Source organism: Atta cephalotes (assembly GCF_000143395.1).
Source record: "Atta cephalotes unplaced genomic scaffold scaffold00015, whole genome shotgun sequence".
Classification (NCBI taxonomy): Eukaryota; Metazoa; Arthropoda; class Insecta; order Hymenoptera; family Formicidae; genus Atta; species Atta cephalotes.
Window position 1 is genome coordinate 5,001,023 of NW_012130079.1, and position 22,805 is coordinate 5,023,827.

At 34.8% G+C, this 22,805-nt stretch overlaps 1 protein-coding gene across 1 annotated transcript in view; it reads left to right on the plus strand.

Moving 5' to 3' along the window:
• Positions 1-22,805, plus strand: part of LOC105618167 (helix-loop-helix protein 11) — a 151,125-nt gene that overhangs the window by 124,577 nt on the left and 3,743 nt on the right. The window contains exon 3 of the mRNA XM_012199708.1: positions 21,712-21,862. Coding sequence (XP_012055098.1) covers positions 21,712-21,862 — 151 coding nt within the window. The remainder of the gene's footprint in view (positions 1-21,711; positions 21,863-22,805) is intronic.

The following is a 22,805-nucleotide window of genomic DNA, read 5'->3' on the forward strand; positions in this document are numbered from 1 at the left end:
ACGAGATAGCGCAGCAGCGCACGCGGATCGTACGGACGGACGACCGCCCGAAACTAGAAAATTAGTAGTAAGTACAAGGGGAAAAAGGTTAAGTAATAATAGTGTAATAATAAGTAATAAGTAAAAAACTAAACTACTCTCTCTCTCTCTCTCTCTCTCTCTCAAGTCTTTTTTTTAAAATGTCAAACTTGAAGACGATATTTTATTTCTGCATTAAAAATAACTGATCACAACATCGAAGATTTAGAAAGTACTTAAATCTTCAACAGCCTCTGTATTTTGAAAATATTTATAAAACAGTTTTAAACATATTTAAAACATATTTAGTAATAGTAGTACTTCTTCGATAATAACTTTTAATACTCTTCCCTCGCGAGTCCAGTTGAGAACCCTGAAGAATGTTGTCATTTTTCACTAATCGATATTCCAGCTCGGCGCGTAACTGGTCTGACGTCTTCGCCACGCGAATTAGCCGCGTCGCCTGAAATTGCATCAAGCTTCAACCGTGTGAAACAGGTTGTACGACGTGATAATAAATAAATAGCACCGCGAGAGATCGCGAGGAGACGTCTCATTATGTAGGTAGATCTCGTGCTGAAAGAGGGGAATCTTACACGACACGAGTCTGATAGTCCACATTATTAGGGTAGCCATAAAACTGAAAATCAAGGAATTCAACGAAAAGTTCAGGAATTTTGCAAAATTTTCTGAAAGATTAAAATTCTTGATTTTAAAAAAGTTTGATGTGTCAATATCATACCCATGTAGTTTTGGAATACTACTAACTTAACAATTAAATGCAGTGTCAGCAACATTAATAGTAATTTATATTGCTATATTAGATTGTTATGTTAAATTGCTCTATTAACAAAGATATTTAATGATTTTCAAATAAGGATGAAAATTCAAAAAAAATTTTAAATATTATTGAAAGTCAGAAAAAACCGTGTCTGAAAATCAGTGATGAAATTTTTTAGTACAGAGAATTTATGACAATCCTCATTATGCATGTTATCGGTCGGTCACGGAAGATGCGACGGCGTCGCCAGAATGGATGACATCATCACGAGACTGCAACAATAATAACGATAAGCTAGACTCATCCTTGCGAAGATGTTCCATCGTGAGGATTATCGACATGATCACAATTTCACTAGATTAAATCAGTCAGAGAGTCTCTCTCCCTCCTGTATCATCGTTGCCTCCCGGCAGCACTTTTTGCTCGCTGCTTATTGCCTATGGTACTAATAGCTAATTTTCTCTTTGCAGTTTCATTCGTTGAAAATTATTTCCTCTCGATGCGTCGCGAAATTTTGTATAATCGCTTTAAAATCAATTTAACGTTTTTTAATTTTTGAAAATTGAAATTAGACAAAATAATATGAACATCTGGAAAACAATATTTTACTATTTGTTTTACCATTAATAAAAGATTGGCTCATTTTGTGTGTGTGTGTGTGTGTGTGTTTGCTTTTAATACACTATTCTTATTGGAATAATCACTTAATGCTTGAATAGTTATCAATGGAATGTTGTACTATTTTTTAGTTAAACATTTCCAATTGTTTGTATAAATGATATTGGAAAAGGAAACTTTTTTATTTTATTTTCTGAAATTATTCCCTGTTCTCCAAAATTTTGATTTTTTTCCTCTTCCAATGCTGTCGCTTGATTTAAATAATGAATTTGTAGTTTTGAAGACAGAGTAAAAAATAAAGTTCCTCTTCCTCTATCTTTTAAGGAATTAGCAGATGTTCTGCTAGAAGAATGGCATAATATTGCACTACAGCAGTAGCTGTGGTACAATATTATTCAAGTATAGCACTATTTTGACAAGAATAGAATTTGTATTAAAAACAGATAGTAGGCTTTTTATTAATAAAACAAGTAGACAATATATTTCTTAGCTGGTTACATTATTTATCCATCCCTGTATTTAATTTTTAGTGATATAGAAAAGAGACATACAAGAAGTGATATAGCATTTAATTGAACAGCATCACACAAAAGATACGTTAATTTGCAAAATTAAAAAAAAAGAATCGAGTTGTACATGCGCAGAGCTAGGTCTGCTAGTTAACACTATTTTAAACTTAATTCGCTCGAAACTACTACTTTGTGGAACGAACTCATTTTTGCATAACGCCATCCAATTAGCGCGCTTCTTGCAGCCTGCAGAACGAATATTATGCAAACGCGTTGGATCATAGAAACGTCCGAGTGAAGTAATACGAGCCACAAGGGAGATTTCGCGATTTTATTATCATCCTCCTGTAATCACGGTTCCAGCGACACGTACGACTACGTGTCTCGTGTCTTGACGAGTGCAATTCTTTGCGGCAGACACACACGACGCTGCGATAGGTCAAAGACGAATTCAATTGGACACGGCGCGCAGCGCAGCTTAATGATCGGTCATTATTGCGATCTCATCGGTGTGATAGTTATTATCATGTTTAACGACTCGCACTCTCCTCGAACGTCAATACGCGCGATCGCGCTTGATCGACGCGCGTCGTGCAGTCGGTATAAGTTAATGATATCTTCCACCACACATTCGGGACATCAGGACAAGTAAATGTCTACATACTTTGCAATCTCTATCGACCTCGCTAGTATACGGCTTCGTTCGAAAGCCTGTTATTAATCAGGCGCCACAAACAACTCCATTTGCTAGCCATAAAATTATTAAGAGAGCGAACTGTTGTGAGATTGACTTGGTCAGGTTTTCACTCAACCTTTGGCGAACTGAAAGGCGACTTTGCACAACGTGCTTGACGCTTGCGTTTCCTCGTTCGCAATTATGTACAGTATGAATAGGGATTGATATAGCTAACACATTCAAAGTAATAATATATTATTATATTAATAGTTTAATAGTGTAATTAAAAATCTATAAAATAATTCTATAATGAATCTATGAAATGAATTCTGATTAATTTTTCCTACTATTTGAAATAATATCTTCAGAATTCATAATCTCTTGATCTCGTAAAATTTTTATTCGCAGGCATGGTTTGAAATGCGACATCGTATGATAGTGAGATAGCGACAGAAACGGGAAGGGGATTGTCAGTGCAGCGCGCGAGAAAAAGGCTGTTTTGCGAGAAAAAGGTGACATTTCAGTTAAGTTTCGCGGTTAGACCGCAGTCGAGGAGTCGGCGACGGCGTTCGCGGTTGGCGAGGTCAGTGGCGCTCTGAACTGATGGCGACGGTCGGTGCCCAGCCTCGGAAAATCGACTCTAAAGATAGCCTTTCGTCGGCTGATAATAGAACACCGCCGTCCCATGAAACAGAGAGCGCGTCCCGCTTTCGCCGGTCGGTCGGTAATCGTTCCTTCCTTTGATCGCGTTTACGAAATTATTTGTCTATTTTCCTTCTAGCAAACCTTCGCTGCAACGCGTCCCGCATCTTCTCGGAACGTCATCTTTTGGTATCGTTCCGCATACGCTTTTCGTGGAGATTTGCTACTCCGCTCATCTTATTCTATATAAAGGACCCCGCATTAATTATATGAAAATTTAGGTAAAATAAGTTAGTCTTCACAACATTATAATTTGTATAATAATGTAATGAATAAAAAACATAGATACAAAGCTTAGTAATGTGAACATTTTTTTTTAATTTTCGGAGATTTAGAGTTTAATTAAATTCTTCATCTTTGTTATATTATAGTTCTATAAAAACTATCTATTATTGAGTCTTATGTTTATGACATCTTTTATTCATCACATTATATAGGTATATTTTTAAAAACTAACTAATTTTAAGGCTCAATAATATATAATTTTTGAACTATAGTATATGGAGGTACTCTGTGAGTAGAAGTTTACACCTTAGATACAGCATAACTCAAAAATTAACTATTGAATCTTGCGTCTGAAATTTTTTATTCATACATTATAAAGTTATAGTGTATACGAAAGCTAGCTCATTTTGCCGGAACCCAATTTTTATTCATACTTGTATATTCCAATAATTAATTGCGGAATCCTTTACACGTTACGTTTTATTTTGTAAATTCTAGATCTCACGTATAAATTATAAATTCAAATGTACATTCGTGATGCGGAGGTACAGTAGCATTTACCGTATTCTTTCTGCAGGTAATTTTGAACATGCCAGTTGCGCCATCAATTTCATCCGTTTTATTTATTCCGTTATATAGTGTGCACACTTGTGGGCTTATGCATATTCCTATTCCTGCTCTTCTTAGACAATTTCGAGTCGTCGTACGTTTCATTGGAGTGCGTACGTGCGTACATGCGAACGAGCCGTACGTGCACACGCATAAATGCACACGCTTTCTGTCTTTCTCTCTCCTTGTCCCTTTCTCATGTACGTTGGAAATAGTCAGTAACGTCGTTACCGCGTCTTGCAAACGATCGACTGTCACCAGGGCGCGGCACGCTATTGTAACAACCACAAGATGCAAATTGAACTACCGACTGGTGTATATAAGAGAAGAGTGTGGCATTATAATTGCGCTATAATTATCCCTTTTCTTTGGAAAGAATAATACTGATCGAAGATAAAAATGTATGTATATTTATTATGATGATATTTACGAATTGAAATAAAAAGAATAATGATGTCACAAAGTAAAATCAATAATCAATATCACTTTTTACGCTCGTGTAACTTATACATTATAATTAAATAGACATTATTCAGGTCAACAATTAAAACGAGTTATATTAAGTCATATATAATAATCTATTTTATTCAAATCTATAAATTTCATGGAACGTTCGACTTCATTTAAACTTTCTCATCAGCCTTAAACAAAAATTATAACCCAGTATAATGAATAATCCGTACGATAAAAATAACGCATAATAAAAATTAGCGCTCGAATATGTCATGTCATGAACCCCGTAGAATGAAATAAAATAAAATTAACGCAAAGTAAAAAGAATAATACTTTTATAATACTTTTATTCATTCGCCACCTATATAGACGTAACGCGTATAAATAACTTCAATTTTACGAAAGTTGGGCAAGAGTCAGAGAGGAGTAACGTCACGACTTTGTCGAGCGTGCTTCGGGATGAAAATGTATTTTCTAAAGCGGAACGGTTCCTTTCAAGAGTGCTCTCGTCACGCCCGAAAGGGCTGTGCAAACGGTTTAACGGAGTGACATCGTAAGAGTGTGACTTAGCGCCGCGACGCCTTGACGAGAGAGGCGAAGGAGGTCGTCGGGTGAAGCGAGGCGAAGGGATTCGCAATGTGGAAAGCGCGAAAGAAAGATAGATAGAGTGCGAGAGAAGAGAGAAAGAGGAGAGGGGGAGGGAGGCGCATACACTTTCTCATAGTAACGTGCCGATGGAATGACAAGCAGCGGCGGTTGAATCTTTAATCTTTCGCGACGCGAGATATTAAAGTTTCTCGAGGGCTCGGCAACTACTTGGCCCGCGCCATACTGAAATGGGGTTTAAGTTCAATAGACAGCAATGCACTTCTACGGTGATATCGATGGTCGTTTTTTAATGCAAATAAAAAGACCTATAGCATACCGATTACTTTTCGCTATCGGTTCGACGATTTTCTTGCTCGTGTATTTATCTACTCGCTCTTCGTAGACTTCGTGCTTATCATGGTAAAGTACAGATCCTTATTATGCTCATTACGATCAGGAATTCGAGATGGATGGAGTTTGCGTGCGTGATCTTGTCATGAGAGATCCCTTGAAAGATATGGAATTGAGTTTGCTGAAAAGGAATGCTACGAGGATAGAAGTAAAAATTTTATAATTATGCTGTAAATTGTATATAATGTTTCTAACTTATAAATGAATTTTAATAATTTTAATTATCGTCAATAATAAATTAATATTTTAATAATTCGCGCGATATGTACAAGAGTATATAATAATAATAAAAGTAATATAAATAAAAATAATAAAAGCATAATAATTTCTCGCGATCCGAGTTAGTAATATAAAATTACTAAAAAGATTTTACTGTTCAATCTTTGAATGTTTTAGAATGACTCATTCTAGTTGCTGCCACAGGAGAAAGAAAGAAAGAGAGAAAGGTATTTCGCATACCTATGCAACGATAATTTTCACGATAGACGAAGGATCGTTCCATGGCCGTGGAATGCAAATAAACCATGTTCAAGCCTTTCCCTTCCTATGTTTGGTATCTCTTCGCGCGTGTGCCTTCAAGTTTCGTTCACACGCGAGCCATAGGTTTTACCATGCACCTTGACATTGAGGAGCTTTTACGAGCACCTTTGACTTTCCCAAGTTGTGATTATCAGCATAATCGTCTTAAGCCTCGAATGGACTATTCATTTTTCGCTGAACGATGAGACATCATAAAAACTCGTAAATACCGTAATATTAAAACGTTCGATAATAATATGCAATACCGTTAAGTTATTAGTATATTATTCTAAATATTTCAGCATAACATTAATAGCAATTTCAAGCGATTAAAGTTCAGCAATTTAAAAGTACCTTACCGGTAAATTCTTTATTAAAAGATTAATATTAAATAGAGAAATGAGGATAACAAAAGATCGTGCTTACAACAAATCATATTTGATTCAAAATCTATGTAGTTTTGATTCGACGAGGAGATATATTCCCTATTTCGCAACGGATACACGTCGTTTCCGTTTGGCCGAGTCAGTGCGCGAATTTCTCATCGGAATATTCAGCTGGGTCTTGCCTGCATAAAAAATGATAGTGCGATAAAGCGATAAGTCGCGTCAAAATTCACAAGATTCCATCCGAAAGACTCGCCTCGTCGGCCGTTGTGAGCGAGCCTGTACGTTCGCCGCGTTCCGCTGTCCTTGTCGACAGTCAAGGTCATGGTCGTCTGCACGCTTGATGCCTTCACGACTCTCTCGGCATCCAATGGGAATCGCGTATCCCATAAACGGCCACGTGCTGCTTGCTCGGCTGCTGGTACCACGGCACAATTCACCGATGCGAGCGTGTCCGATTCCAACGACGAATGTGTGCAACTAGTTTCCCTGGTTCTGGCCCGGTACACGCTTCTCGTCTTGCTGTTTACACGCGAGCGTGCGTAGGCTCTCCGTACTCTGGAAATTTAACGTCAGGAACGTTTCCACGGATGCACTCGTATGTCGTCCGTATAACCATGTTCCCATGGTTCTGCACATCGTAAAGTACATCGTAAAGGAGCTCGTTTTCACTCGGTGCATTCCATACCGGATATCGTTATCGCGTTGAAGATAACGCATTGAATGTGCGTCCTACGATGAATATTAAAATATTACTAAATTTATATATACATCATTTTGACTCGTATATAAAGAATTTTATCATCTGACTTTACTCTTTCTCGCTTCTGAACAAAGAAACAAAGTACATAATTCTTTATGATTTGAAGAATGTTCACTTTTTCAACAACATGTTTGACTGTATTTTTTTATGTCATTTATTTAACTTGTCATATGATGTCATGTTTAATAGCTTTTTAAAACACTTAATTAAGATGAAATTTACTATTAATTGTATTATTATTTTTTATATGGGGCTGATGATGACTAAGTAAAGTCGAAACGTTCCACTCTTAATTTATATATTGTCAAAAACTAATGACAACATTAAAACTGTAATAAAATAATTTTAAAATGTAATTTACTCTCAATTGACTTTTTCTTCCTTTTATTATTGCTTAACATTCTAAAGCTCGAAATTTTATATTTATTAAAATATTACGTTGTTACTTGAGATCGAAACAGGCAAAATAATATGAAGAAAAAGAAAAAAATCTTTTATTGCAATCTACGCTTACATTTGAATTAAACTCGCTTATCAAGTATTTGCGAATCAAGTATTTAAATCATGATCGAATGTATAGAGATATATATATCTTTATTACAAATGCTATACGTGCACGTGTATATCAAGAAGTTGCTTTGCAACGCACGATGAGCGCGTTAAAAAAAGTGCTTTGCATTTAATTCTTCTTGCAAACGGTCGATTTCTTATCAGTAATTATCGCAGCATTTATGTCTATGCGAACGTATATTTTACACTGATCAGGCTATTACCATTATGCGCATCATTTTATCTCGATTATCGTAGAATTAATATAGTTATAAATCTACTATTACGAGCGCAGTGCGGAAAAGTCCAGAAAACTTGGCATTTTTCACTGTCATGATAATGAAACCTAATGCATTATACCGAATGGCTCAATTGAAGAAATCAGGGGAAAGATAAACTCTTGATTCCTGCGCATTGAGACCGCATTGACTCGCCGTTAAATGAGTCTCGATTCGTCTCGATGATATTCGACTTCGTCGAGACGTAATAACGTCGCAGGCACTTAAGACAACCAGCCAATAGTCGACCATTTGTCTCGCACGAAATGACCTCGGATTTCCGAACGTCGCCATTTATGCCTTCCGGAGCTTTCTCTCGTAAGTAAGGATCAAGATGAAAGAGAGGAATCGAGTATGATTTTTCACGGTTAAAATTACGTGCAGCTTCCGTTGATAATAAAAAGATTTATTTCCCTGAATTTATTTATTAGATATCGAAATAGGAGCAATAAGGGAGTTTCCTTTAAATATCTTGTTATTTCTAACTTTGTATATTAAAATGTTTCAATTTACTCTTCATTTCACTCTTATATTTTTATGATTTAACTAAATTTCAAGATAAACAATATTCATATTAATGCATTTAGTAAATAATGAATTTGAGTCAAATTTTTTCAATTGTTTTAGTTCAATTAATAATATATTAAATAGAAGCAGTGGCGATTTGTAGAAATAATTAAAAATAATTTAAATATGATATAATTTGATATTATATATTTTGATATAAATTTATGTACATATCCAATTCTGTAAAATTATTTTCAGATCTGTGTCTTGTTAAATTTTCAAATATTTCAGTAAAATCGGTTTCATGTACGAATATAGGATTTGCAAATATGTATATGACGACGAAAGTTTGCTGACTGAAATGTACGCTCTCGATCGGAGTTGCGAGTTTAGTGCGAGGTCATTGTCGTCGATTGCGACAGCTTATCATCCTGCAGGATACGATAAAGTCACAGTCGAACAAATGGCGGTATGTGCTCCTCCGGAGAAGATTCTGAAGCTAGTCAACCGAGACTCCGCGCGATGCATACAGAGATGGAATAGTGCAATACAACGATCAACGAGTCAGATCTCTCGTGTATCCGTTCTCACGAGAAAACCGACTACTGACACTCGATCGCGCTCTTAGAATCTCGCGTGAAGAGTGTCGGATACACGCGAGCACGCGGTCAAACACGCTCTACGCCGCTAATCTGCTATGCGTGACACGGTACCAAAACCGCCACTCTTTTGTAAGCGATTCTTGCGATTCTGCGAGATATTCGGTTCGAACAGAGTTCGTTCGGTTGCAATCCAAAGGGAATCGCTAACGCCTTCTGAAACTTTATTCTGAGAAAGCATAGGTCTACACATCTCCGTCCAATTTTTATATCGTACAATCTAAATAGAAAAATTTAAGTTGAATTTAAGCATAACAAAATTTAATGGCTACGTTTAATTTTTCGAAGTCAAAATCTGTAACATAATTATATGAATATGTATAACAGATCTTACACGGAAAGAATTTTGCTGTGAAGAATCTAAAAGTTCTAAAAGTAAGGATCTGAAAATAATTTTGTTGAACTGTCAAAATAGGTGTGTTATGTAGGAAACTGAAACATGATAAAAAAATTTGATATTTTATAACCAGCTTGAGTATTCTTCATAATTATCTTGATAATTTAATTAAATTATTTTTAGATCTATATGTATATCTAATTAAATTTGTAAACACTTCAAACAAAACCGTTTTTTCCATATAAGATATATTTAATTTATTAATTAAAATAAATAAAAACTAATTGATTAAAAGAAAGTCACTGATTAATTTCAATTAAAATAACTCAAATATAAAAAGGAACGAGTATTTTATTTTAATAAGAATAATTTAAATTTATAGATATATATATGTGTAACATAAAGAAAATTGAATAGTTTGACATTTTACAAAGAGATTTTTAATTGAATGGATTCAATAAAAGTAAATCTATCGTCGGAGGATTAAAGACAGTTTTATCATAGACTTCAAATATATTAAATAAATAATTGTAATTTTTCTGGAAAAAAAAGCTAAGATTAATGGTTATTAAATAAGTACACGAAGTGACCTTGGCCTTGACCATGAACCAGCTCATGGTTTGCGAGTCGCTGTCACGGTAGTGGTCGGGCGCCAGCTTATCTGCTCAAACACATCGAATCTGGAGCGCGCTAACTAATTACCGGCTTTTCCATGAGTCTGGTTGAAGCCAGTAATTGCATGCTCGTCGCGCTATCGACGGTGATTCTCTCCCAGAAACGCAACTGCAACCCGACGTTGCGCTCGAGTATCAGGTGTACGTTTGTTCTCGTCACTCGGATTTTGTCTTCTCTTTGGCGCCTGTTTTCTTTTAAATCTATTGCTCGTTTTGCACACGACCTTTGTTTTGCACACGTATTCGTTCTATGGACTCGTCAATGTACCTTTTTTTTTAAATTGATTATTATCTAGAATATGCATATTTATTCGATTCCATCATATCATGTGATATGACGCTCTTTTAATCGATATATTTTTCTTTTTCTTTTTCGATTTTTTTTTTCTTTTGAAAAAACATCGCTTATTTTATGAAGATACTTGCTACATATCGATAGAGCGATGTGATTGAAATACCTCAAAATTAAGATACAGATCTGAAAATAATTCTGGGCCATTAAAATAAATGTATAGAATACTCAAACTAGTTGCTAAAATGTCAAAACTTTTTGCAGCATTGCTTATGCTCGAGTTTCCTATATAATTATTTTGATGGTCTGATAAAATTATTCTCAGATCTGTATGAAGTTAAATTTTTAAATATATTTTAACATAATCGTTCCTTCCGTGTATATGTTTGTAAAAATTGTTGCAACATATAATTAAAATACAATATATCTTGCAAAAATGCAACAGATTAATTCTTCGTTATGTAAGATAAAATTGAAAAGGAATCATAGAATAAGTTGTACAATAGATTGATAAAGTCATTCAGGTTATTTTCATATTTGGTCTATGTTTCTCACCATTCTCAACATTAGGCTTCCGAGGAGTACGATATTATTTCGTCCAAATTTTAATTATTGGCATTCCTTTCAGTCGAAGTTCATGAAATCAAATCTTCTTTTTCTTCGTCACGCTTTGAAACATCGCTCTGGCACTGACATAAGTGGTTTTTTTATTATCTTAACTCTCTGACTACTACGCGCCATTATACTGGCTTCCCATTAACTGATTCTTTGAAACAAAATGCCACTAATGGCTTCTTTTTAAACGACGAAATCACTATATATATATATAGTGTATTTTTCTAAATCTCGATACTTTGTTATCGGCAGGAATGTTCCCAATTGTTTTGATTTGTATTTATTTCATTGAAAGAATGTTAGAATTTTTTAGTGTTCCTCAGCTAAACTGTGGGTATAGTAATGACTGTTAAATTTATAATGTCAAGTTATATCCAATTGAAGTTTTTTTTAATCGTTTCTATAGGTCACCAACTCCTACTCAATATGTCGTTAATTTTATTAAAATAATTGAACAATTTGATATAAGAAAATTTACTAAATTAATTAATTTATTTATTAACTCAAATTTATTATTTATTAAGCTCATGCATTAATACATTGTTTACTTTGAAACTAAAGACAAAAATAGATTGATTTTGACATGAAATTAAAAATAATAAATATCACTTAATTCAGAGGATTACGTTATTATTGCACCTTTGATATCTAACAGTCCAACTCAGTCGTAACCAAAAAAATTAACATTTCTGATTAAGATCAGAGATTCACGTTTTATGTCTAATATCTATATTCTACATCCGATTGATGTCACAAATTTGAGATTGATTTCTAATGACAGAGGCGTCAGGTTAATTAATCTGCGTTTCGGTGAATGCATCGAGAATTGTTACTCAAAACACATGCAAGTAAAACTAGCAATCTCGACATTTTCAAAAATACTTTACGTACATTGGTGCGAAGCTGTGTGATAGCTCTAAAAAAAGTAAGTAATGTAAATGAATAATTTAATCTGTTTACATTCAGCAATAAAGGAAAAACGGACGCAGAACGTGATGCCGTTTCATGAGATGCTACCGGATAGCGTCATGTAGTGAACGGATTATCCGCGGCAAATTTATCCGTAACTAGAGTATCGCTGGAAATCCTATAAGCCAGCGATTTAACGCCTTCGGATATTTGTCGATCCAATGCGAGCTTCCAAATCCGGCAGACAGTACGTGCCGGATTTGACCCACTTATACATTATATTGCTAATCCGATTATTCGAATTTTCTCATTTAAGAACATAAAGATTACGTAATTGTATTGGATAACAACGTGGGAAAATGCAAAAAAATATCTTCTTTCAATCGATTGGCATTCAAATAAATGAGATTTCTCTTAAAATTTCGTTCCATCCCATCTTTCGTATATGCCTATAAGATTTCTTAGAAATCTTAATTGGTTTGATTTCTTGAAAATCGTGAGACTCTGACATTTTCATTCATGTGAGAGTAAATTGATTTGGCCTGTATATCGATATGCGTGGTAGAGTATGTAAATATATATAATATCGAGGCAATAAATTGGGATATTAAGTTCTTAAATTACCAATAGTATTCTGTGATCTCTTGAAATTCTTTATCAAATAAATCGCATTTAGTATTAATTATTATATATCGTAATGAAGGCTTTCAGAGGTTCAGATATTTTATTATTTATTTTATTTACACAAGAAACACCTAAATTAATAATTAACAAATAAAATAATTAACAAATGAAAAGAAATTAAGAATGTATCTGCAATAAAGGCATTTTCCACCTATGCTTCTAATAATACGAAGACTATTTACGTCGTTTTGACGCGGTGTGTAATGCGCGGTCGTTAATATCGATTCATCGAGAACGCACATATAACTCTCTTCTCTCTCGCTCACACATTCCCACGCGCATTCCTACCGACTACATTTTATAGCCGGCGAACTCCCGACGTTACAATCTAACGGCCGCGCGACTAGTATGTTGAACCATGGCAAAGTTGTTACGTGGACATTATGTATTTATGCTAATGAACTCCTGGGACACAATTAGAACGTCGATCTTCGTGCAAAATCGATACGTAAAAGTTCACGTCCCGTCACGGGCAGGAACTACCCGTGACGGGACAGACTTCGAACACATCTTCCACCGTAAACGGATCAAGTCGGATATGTCGATTCGTCAACTTACCCGATCGGCTTCTGAGCTTCCGGCAAACGTCCGTCGTCAGTCTTTGCTCGCTCGGTTGAGTTAAACTTCAGCTTCGTTCATGCATTCGATTGATAAAGGTGACGAACGGACGTTTGTCACGCTTGGATGTTTATATGATTTCTGTTGAATAAAATTGAATTTTATTATACATGAAAAATATAAACGTTTATTTTAATCTGTTCCTCGGTTATCTAATAGCTTATTAGTATTATATAATCTTTATGTATTTCAATTAACATTATTCTAATTACTATTTTGTTCGTTTTTGTTGCAGGTATGCGAACGAATCATCTTGCCACCACAAACTAGTCGGCCTGTATCGTAAGAATGACATTTTAATTTTTCTTTTTGATTATTTTGTATGAAATTTACTTTTTTATATTTTAGAAGTTTTGATTGTTTGAGGAAATTACTAGAAACGTCAAACATCCATGTTTATATGATCACTTATGATTATTTATTACTTGATTGCAAATTAGTTAATTAACTAAGATCGTCAACATTAAGTTTCTTTCACTTACGAAACTCTAATTTCTTGTATATTTTCTGTATTTGTATATTTACACTGAGAGAAAAATAAATTAAAACTAAATTTTAATAAATATTTATTCGAATAGTGCCAATTGAATCTTTATTAAATTTAAACATATATATTTATTTGGTACAAGAACTATTAATTTGATTTACCTATCATTATATTTTATTTAATAAATATTTATTTTCCGTAAATGAATGCTGTATTAGTACTATATTCAAACAATTATTTATTAAAATTTAGTACATTTTTCTCTTAGTGCATATATGAATATTTTAACCACCAAGCTTTGAGCGAAAGTGGCATTATTCTCTCCTGTGTTTAAATTTCTCATGTCATTACAATTATTTATTTCTATAAACACTCATTGCTAATAACAACGATAAATCGCGTTTTGTTTTTTTCTTAATCAGTTTCTTCGGATCATGTTGTTGAAACTCAAGAATAACGAGTCGAGTCACACAGGGAGTAATGTCCTCGAGTGCACGTACGAGAGTGCACTACGCTCAGAATGCAGTTGCATAACACTACTACTGTCCATCATTCTTGTCCGACACCTTCATTTCTCTCTTTCCTTTCTTCCCTTTTTGTTTTTTATCTTAGTTTGACGCCTCGACGTCATTCCATTCTTTTTTTTATTCTTCTCTCGTTTCTCTCCACGTTTCAGTTCTTATTTAATGAGGCAATGTAAAACTGTAATATCGAACAAACGTCAGTACTCTTTGCATCTTTACGTGTGAAAATGATTAGACAAATAGACAAAATCATGCTTGTGATTCAAAATCTTCTTCGAGTGAAACGATAAAAAGTATTATTGAATAATGTTCGTATAATATAAAAGAAACGGAAAAAGATATAAAGTGTCAATTTTACGGATAAATTCACGGAGAAAATTAATTAATTAATTAATTGTATTCACGCATTTCTGTTCTCGTTAAGTTTTCTATCGCGTTCACGCAGCGACTGCTCTTTAACGGAAAAATTTTCCATTCCTAAAGGTAATAACAGAAACGCTTTTAATATACCTATTATCTCTCGAGATCAGAATGTGCACCGACAAGAGTTTTAATGCGATTTAAAAATTAACTTGCGCTGACGAGAGCCAACCACTTTAGGTGAGATGTATTATGTACGAAATATTATTCGCTCGCGCTCGCTTCACGGTATGACAATTTCGTCCATCTTATCGTGTACAAGGAGGCCGCAATGAACGTTTTTAATTACGGCACGACGATAGAGCACTTTGAGACCGCGACATAAAAATGGGAGAAGAAGCGGATGGGGAGATGAGACGCGGTACGTGACGGCGGAGAGCGTTTCGCGGGAAACGTATTTTCGTTCTTGCACGAAAAATGCACTCTCGCGCCGACGTCTGGCGCCGCGGCGCTTCGCCGCAATGTACCGTGACGGACGAACAAATGCGTCCGATTTATAATTCCCCGTCGTGGAGTAATAGCGAAGCGTACGCGAACGAAACGCGAAATATCTTCCACGGAATATTATACTTCGCGGTACTCTCTCGATTGAACACTCGAGAGTTTCAGCGTGTGAGATCGCGAGGATTGTCCGGTAATAACCGTGCAATTACGGAAAATTATATGTTTGCCTTATAGAGACAAATAATAGGCGACGCGTTGCTCTGACTACAATCGCAAGCGCGAATCAGATTAAAAAAAAAGTCCGCTTAATCGTCATACTATTCTTTTCTTTTATAAGAATTGCATTGCGAATCCTTTGAAATTCATAAAGACGTACGCAGTTCCATATACATAATTGTTCCCCGTTTCTATTGCATTAGTCATCAGTTTAATTTGAAAAGTTTGGTAAAATTAAAAAAGAACTTAATTGTATCATTTCAAAATTTATTATCATTTCAGTGATGTGTAAGTTTTATTTTAAAACGATCGATAAAAGAATCCTATCATATCGATTTTCGTTAATTTGTTAAGCCACTTTTACTTCGAGTTTATAATTATCGTTCGGTCAAATCAGAGAAATTGGCCATGTTGCGTACGATTAAGCGTGAAATTCCGTTTTATCGCATATTATGTCGCAATTTCGTCATCGTAAGCGAAAACAGACACCAGTCGTCTTTCAACGTCCGGTCCAGCGTTCGGTTCGCCCTCGCCGCTGCGCCATCGTGAGGCCGGCTCGAATTTCTGGCATCTCTGGTTTCGTCTTAGGACGCCGGCGAAGCCGCTTACTTAGCATACGGCGCATGGACACAAAGGATTCCCTTCCAGGAAGGTGATTCGAAAACGACGACATGCAACCTACGGGCCTTTTTATCTTTCCCGCGTAGTACCCGATCTGACCTTGCTTCCTCGTTACCTCAGCGTAGAGAATTCTAGATCGCGCATATTTGGCTCTTTCGCAAAATACGTAATCGCCTATTGCGACATTCAGAGAGAAAATTAATCAGGAAACGGCAGGAGGTGGAGAAAAAAATAACAGGGATATACAATAATATTTGTTCCAAATCGAGACAAAGAGATGATTCATATTATTATTTGCTTATACTTCAAAAGTGACACAATAAAAAAAATATGATTTTCTAGTTATTATAGTGAATGAATTAAATAAATATTACTTCAAAAAGATAGTTTTAAAAAAATTGTCACATCTAAGAAAAAGTGATTTTCTAGGAATTATAAAGTGAAAATAATATTTGAGCATGTTAAATACTTTCTTTTCGCCGATATTATTTAGTTGGTCAATAATTTTTTTCAAGTTCAAAAATAATTTTTTTGAACTTAATTCTTTTAGTTGTGTCACTTTTTTAAGTAACAAAGCGATAAAACAGAAATAAGCTTAAAAAAATTTTAAATAATGGTTAAGATCTTTCAAATACTTTTATGTGTGTATGCAAGATTTTATTATTGTAATATATTTTCACATAGAAAATGAATAATTATTTTGATTCCTCTCTTTCTCTCTCTTCCTCTTTCCTATGCTGTCATGAAGCACAAAATGCAGGAAACTCTTAGTTACAGCAGCTACATTAAGTGAGAGATGCTCTTTTACGGAAATTGATAACTAATTATTTACCAAATTACTTTGCGGAATGTTAATTTCATGCGCCTCTCCCGTGTTTTTGCTATGCCAGCCGAGAACACGTTTGCGAGCGAGCTGCCGCTTTTATAAGCAAGGTAATTACGATATAATAATAACGGCGGGCGTCGTGGCGCGGCGTTTTGCGCGATGAATCATTGGCGCCGTTCCGCCTGCTCGAAAATTTTCGTTCGTGCATATTATGTAATTAAGCGCGTAGAATGTACGGCGCGATAACAGCAATTAATTACAGCAATCCGGACCGCGTCGTTCTGCGAAAGGAAACAAGTTAAGTGCGCTTATGAATTAGATTTAAATAGGATTATTATTAATTCTGCGATTATTACAGTTATTTAACTTTTTATTACCGTCAAACGTACCTAATATAAAAACTTTCAACAATTTTTATTTCAATACACTATTAACAGAGATAACTGTATTATACAAGCGTATAATGTAATAAATGTATAATGAAATTAAAAGTTACGATCCTTTTGCTGAAGCTCTTCATAGGAATACCGGTATTATCGTTTTAACGCATAAAAATTTTAAATAATGCCTTAATTTATTTCAACATTATAACACCTTACATGCTATCTCTTGATTTTATTTCCATTGATCTGCAATCACGATGGCAATTTGTAGTCGAGGAGGACGCAATAGAGAAAAGGGATGCATCAATGCAAACGGGAACAATAGAACACAACCATGATAGTGGGGAATTCCTGTTGGATTTGCGCGCGGAATTACAAACGATCGCGCGAGTGTAGTCGAATGAGGGCGAGTTCGCGGTGGGTTCTCTCTTTCCTCCTCTCCTTTCTATCTTTTTCTCTCTTCTCTCCCTCTTTCTTTCTCTTTCTCCCAGCTCGAATGCATCGGCGCGTTCGTGTTTTGGAATGCCGCCGCCGCCGCTGCAACAAGAAGAAAACGATTCGATTCCATCGCCGTGGCGGCGGAGAGACTCGACGGGAAAGTTCTCGCGGGCCGAAGAAGGAAAGGCTCGACGAGGAGAATCGAGCCCTTGAAGCGAGGAAGGAGCGAGGAAGAGGGAGAAAGTGTGAAAGGGAGCGAGTGTAAAGGTGTGCGGAAGGGCAAGAGAGAAGGAGAATGTAGTAGTGACCAGTTGTAGAATGCCACAGCTTACGTTGCGTGCCACGACAACGGCGTAGAAGTGCATCTTTTCAACAATCTCTCAGAGTACCCTTAGTGTACTCTTTTTTTTTTATACAAGAAGAAATTATACGTTTTGCATTGTGCACTGAAAACAATTACTAAATTTTGATAAATCATTTGTTTGAATAGTGCCAACTAAATATTTACTAAACATAACTAAATATTTACTAACATAAAGATTTTCTTTGTTACAAAGTCATTAATTTGATTAACTATCATTTCTTTTTATCGAGTAAATATTTATTTACCGTAAGTAAAATGATGCTGAAGATAGTTGATGCTATTCAAATGAAAATATCTACTAAATTTTAATATATTCTATATTTTTTCTTAGTGCGTTAATAAATGATAATTCTTAAATTGCTGAATTTTTACATTTAAAATTGCAATTACTTGAAAATCGATCTGATTGTTTTGAAGCAGAACTGCTGGAAGAAATCTAAGAGCTAAAAGAACTGAATTACGAATTTAAAATAAAAAAAAAGAAGTTAATCAATATCTTCTCTACATGTTTAGTGAAAAAATATTTTTTCGCAATAACGTGCATTCATGTTCACGAATACGCAACATCCCTTCGTCGATTATATTTGAGGGGAGTTGTGAGCTTCATGGAAACGAGTTCAGCAGGTGGGGTCACGAACTCAGGCACGCGATCGCGCGTTGCAGTAGATTTTCCTCTCTTTCGATCACCAGCTGCCAGCATTATTTCGCCCTTCTCATCTTGTACTTCTATATCGATCGCGGCGTATTGTCATCCCATTCAGACTGCGAAGAACCGCAGCTCTAAACTTTTCGTTACGCACCGACGAGATCGGAAGCATATAATAATCGGTGGATTAAAAATTTACCGAAAATTCTGTTCGTGTGTTCTAATGTTTTATTTTTTTATTTACTTATTATTTTTATGAATATTTTTATTATTAATCGCTATCGATTTTCGAAATTATCAACAAAGTTAATCAAGGACTAATGAGTTTTTGTGCGATAATTAGTGCCGAATTTTTTTATATTTATATAAATAATGATACTAATAATAATATTTCATAAAATAAATTGGTATATTTAGAAAAATATTATTATTACTAAATATAAAAAAATTAGGATTTAAAAAATGGAAATCTTGTGAATTTGAATTGTTGTTAATGCATATAAGTTTGAATTATTATTGCGAATGTAAATTAGGCTGCGGATAGAATTTGCAGCCTGTTCAAGAAAGAAAAGATTGTCCCATCTATAAATCGTTACCTGTTACCTGTAGATAAGATCGTCCCCATCATCGCCGCTGCCGTCGCCGTTGGCGAACGGCCTTGGCCTGCGTCGAGTTTTGCAAAGCGATTCGGCTAACAAGAATTCGGCACGTGCATTGGAGCTTGGGCTGAGTCGACCGTAGAAGCTGCGTGCGAGAGATACGGTCTTCCGGCCCGGTAATCGACGCCAACCTGCTCCAACAGATTCTTTTTATTCCGCTCCCGAGAAAGCAAAAGTTGTAGTCGTGACGCTCTCGACCTTCTGCGATTAGATTTAAGAAACGCGTTCAGCAATTAATATTGCGAGTGTGAATGAACTCTATTGATTATCTCTTTATCATCAACATGTATCTTTATTACACAACATTTTTTTCAAGTTGATTTACGATCTTTAATTACAGACGTCATTCCGATTTATAATCTAACTTTACAAGTATAATATCACATTATCTGTCTTTAAAAAGTTCCGTTCCTAGTGGAATTTTTTTCCTATTAGACCACTCGACGAAAATGATATTACTATTAACTAAGGCATTTTTTAAATCGTATATTACTCTGTGCGCTGATTGTACAAATACTTGTTAGAAATTATAACAATAACCAAAAACGATTTGATTTGTTTTGAAGTTCTTCTGAAAAATATAAATATTTTATGAAAGTTATAATTCTATATAATCGCTCAAAATAAGATATTTGAATTTACTTCTAGGCGATTAACTGAAAGTAAATAATAATTGAGATAATGTTTGATATATTCAGATTACTGACTTGTTTTTAGTATTATATTTTTTTTATATATTATCTGCCATTATTAATTTTCATTTTATATATATATATATATATATATATATATATATATATATATATTTGTAAAATAAGCGCAACTTAAAATTAATTTATGTACAATGTTTTATTTAATGACTATTATTAAATCTGTCTTTTCTTATAATAGTCAGATTCTGACTATTATAAAATTCATTTTTCATTACTTGCATTTTAGATAAAAGATGAAGCAATTTTAATAATAAATCAATATCTTATGATAAATCTTTTTTAAATTCAATAATTTGATAATTATTATGCAAAGTGCATTGCTTGTTTTTATCGCAATTTATATTCTATAAAAATATTGAAATAAAATAATTTATTATATTTTAATTCAAGGAGCTCTTTCAGATATTTTTATTGTGTATAAAATATCACTTTATTATTTCCAATTATTATGTTAATCGAAGATTAATAAAATATACGGATTAAATAATTTAAATTTAATAATTTGCCTTTTATTTTAGTTTATTTATATTTTAGTTATATCTAAAGTTATATTTTTTATTTTGTTTAGAAGATCATTTACGAGATATATAATAGAGTTACATAGTTAAAAGTAGAGATAAAGAGAGAAAAGTTGCGCGTATCAATTGCTCGATTGCTCGAGGCTGGTATCCAATTAACACCGAAAAAGAAGGGGCATCTCCGAGGGGGATAATCGAGCACGTTCTTTTCTTTTTTTTCTTTTTTTTTCTTTCAATGTAAGAACGTGACGCGAAGGACCGGCTGCTCGGAGAAAGGACAAGGCGGTGGTAGACATCATTCGTGCATTTACGATCGCAGCGTACACGGGGCATCTGTTCGTTAACCACCTGTCGGCAGGTGCGAACCGTACACCCGGCCCCGTTACCCCGCGCAGTTGGTATCAATCGGCCCTTTTGTTTTTGCTGGACTGTTCTTCGAAGTCATTCCCGTTTTACTACGACGTAGTACGCACGACACGCGATAGCCTCCACCGGATGTTATCGGCCTATACGGAGTATGGTCCCCTTCTTTCCATCCCGACCACGTAAAACCCTTTAAGCTTGTGACACAGTAAACAGGAAGTCCCCGGTCTTCTCTTCTTCCCTCGGCCGATGATTCTCTGGTGCAGGTTGCATGTGATACGTAAGGAGCACCTGCGATAAACGCGATCTCTCTAGATTTATTATGAGGTCTTCTTTTCTTTTTCTTTTCTCTGTCTTCTCTTCTCTTCTCTCGAATCCTTGTCTCCGATGTTCTCGACAATTTTTATTTCGATGTCTTTTCTTAATCGTAAACGTATTTCGTATTTTACACAAATTTACTTTAGCGCGAATTTTAACACAATACTGCAAAAATGTTTTGAAACCAACAAAAGAACTTAACAAGAATGGCATTGATTATGAATCAAAAATTCTGTTCGATCTCACAATAATGTTATTTTTGTTTTGGATTCTTTCGTTGATTTAATTAGAACATTTTTCTCAGTAAAAAAATGGTACACTTGAAGATTGTAATAACTTGAAAAAGTATTACGATTTGGCAAGAAATAATTCCTGTTTATTTATGTTATAGGCTGCGATACTCCAACAGACTGCCGAATACATATATCAATTAGAGCAAGAGAAAACACAACTGCTGTCACAAAATTGTCAACTAAAACGATTGGTAAATCAACATGAAGGTGGCGATGTACCTATCAAGAAACGCAAACCCGATACCCAAGGTAATGCTTTGTCAACTTTTAAAACAAATTTATTTTGTACAAAAGTGAAAACATTCATATATTTTTTACAAAAGAATATATAATTTTATCAAAATAATCTCAAAGAGATCGTCCGTAAAAAAAATGCATTACAAACCGTGAAAATGTAACCATAATGTAAAACTGCATCAATAAAACATCATGTCATTGTTTGCTGGCAAACATTTGTATACATAAAGAGCAATAGAATTAACGTTCGTCGGCCGTCATATAACATGATTTTCCAAATGGACTTGAATTATTTATCACTCGTGCGACCGCGATTGCAACGTCCCATGTGGATTTGGGATCGTAAAAGCAAAAAGCGGAAACAGTCGCTGCAAAGCGCGAAAAGTTGCGCGGATATACATTGCAATCCGCTTATTTTACGGTTTTCCCGCTTTTATACGGCGCCACTTCGAAGTTTCTATAAGTTATTTCTCAATCGCGAAATTGAATTGTTGCATTTCTGAGACTTCCGTTCAAAAGTAAGTAAATACCGTCGTACTTTCAAATAAACATGGACTATATGGATTTTCACTTTTATGGTAAATTCGACCACGCTTTGCCACAATATACATATGTAAAAATCAGAAATTTCTTTTTTGATCCATTCATAAGTAATCTGATCTAATTTATATCGAATTAGTACATTAGTGATCATATTTCGTAATAAGAGTGGGGAATTTTGCAAGTAGGAATTTTTTAATCTTGTGTCGACAATGTGGTCATTGCGGACGCATTTCGAGAGAGCCGTTCGTCATTTTCGCGAAAGTAATTACATTCTTCGCGACTTGATATCGCGCGCGCGAAAGGATGTACAGGATGTACATATTTCAAGAGGGAGGCTTAATATAATAACGAGGTGATACTATCGCTTATATATAAATGAAGAATTTCCATAAAATTTAATTTGTGAAACTCA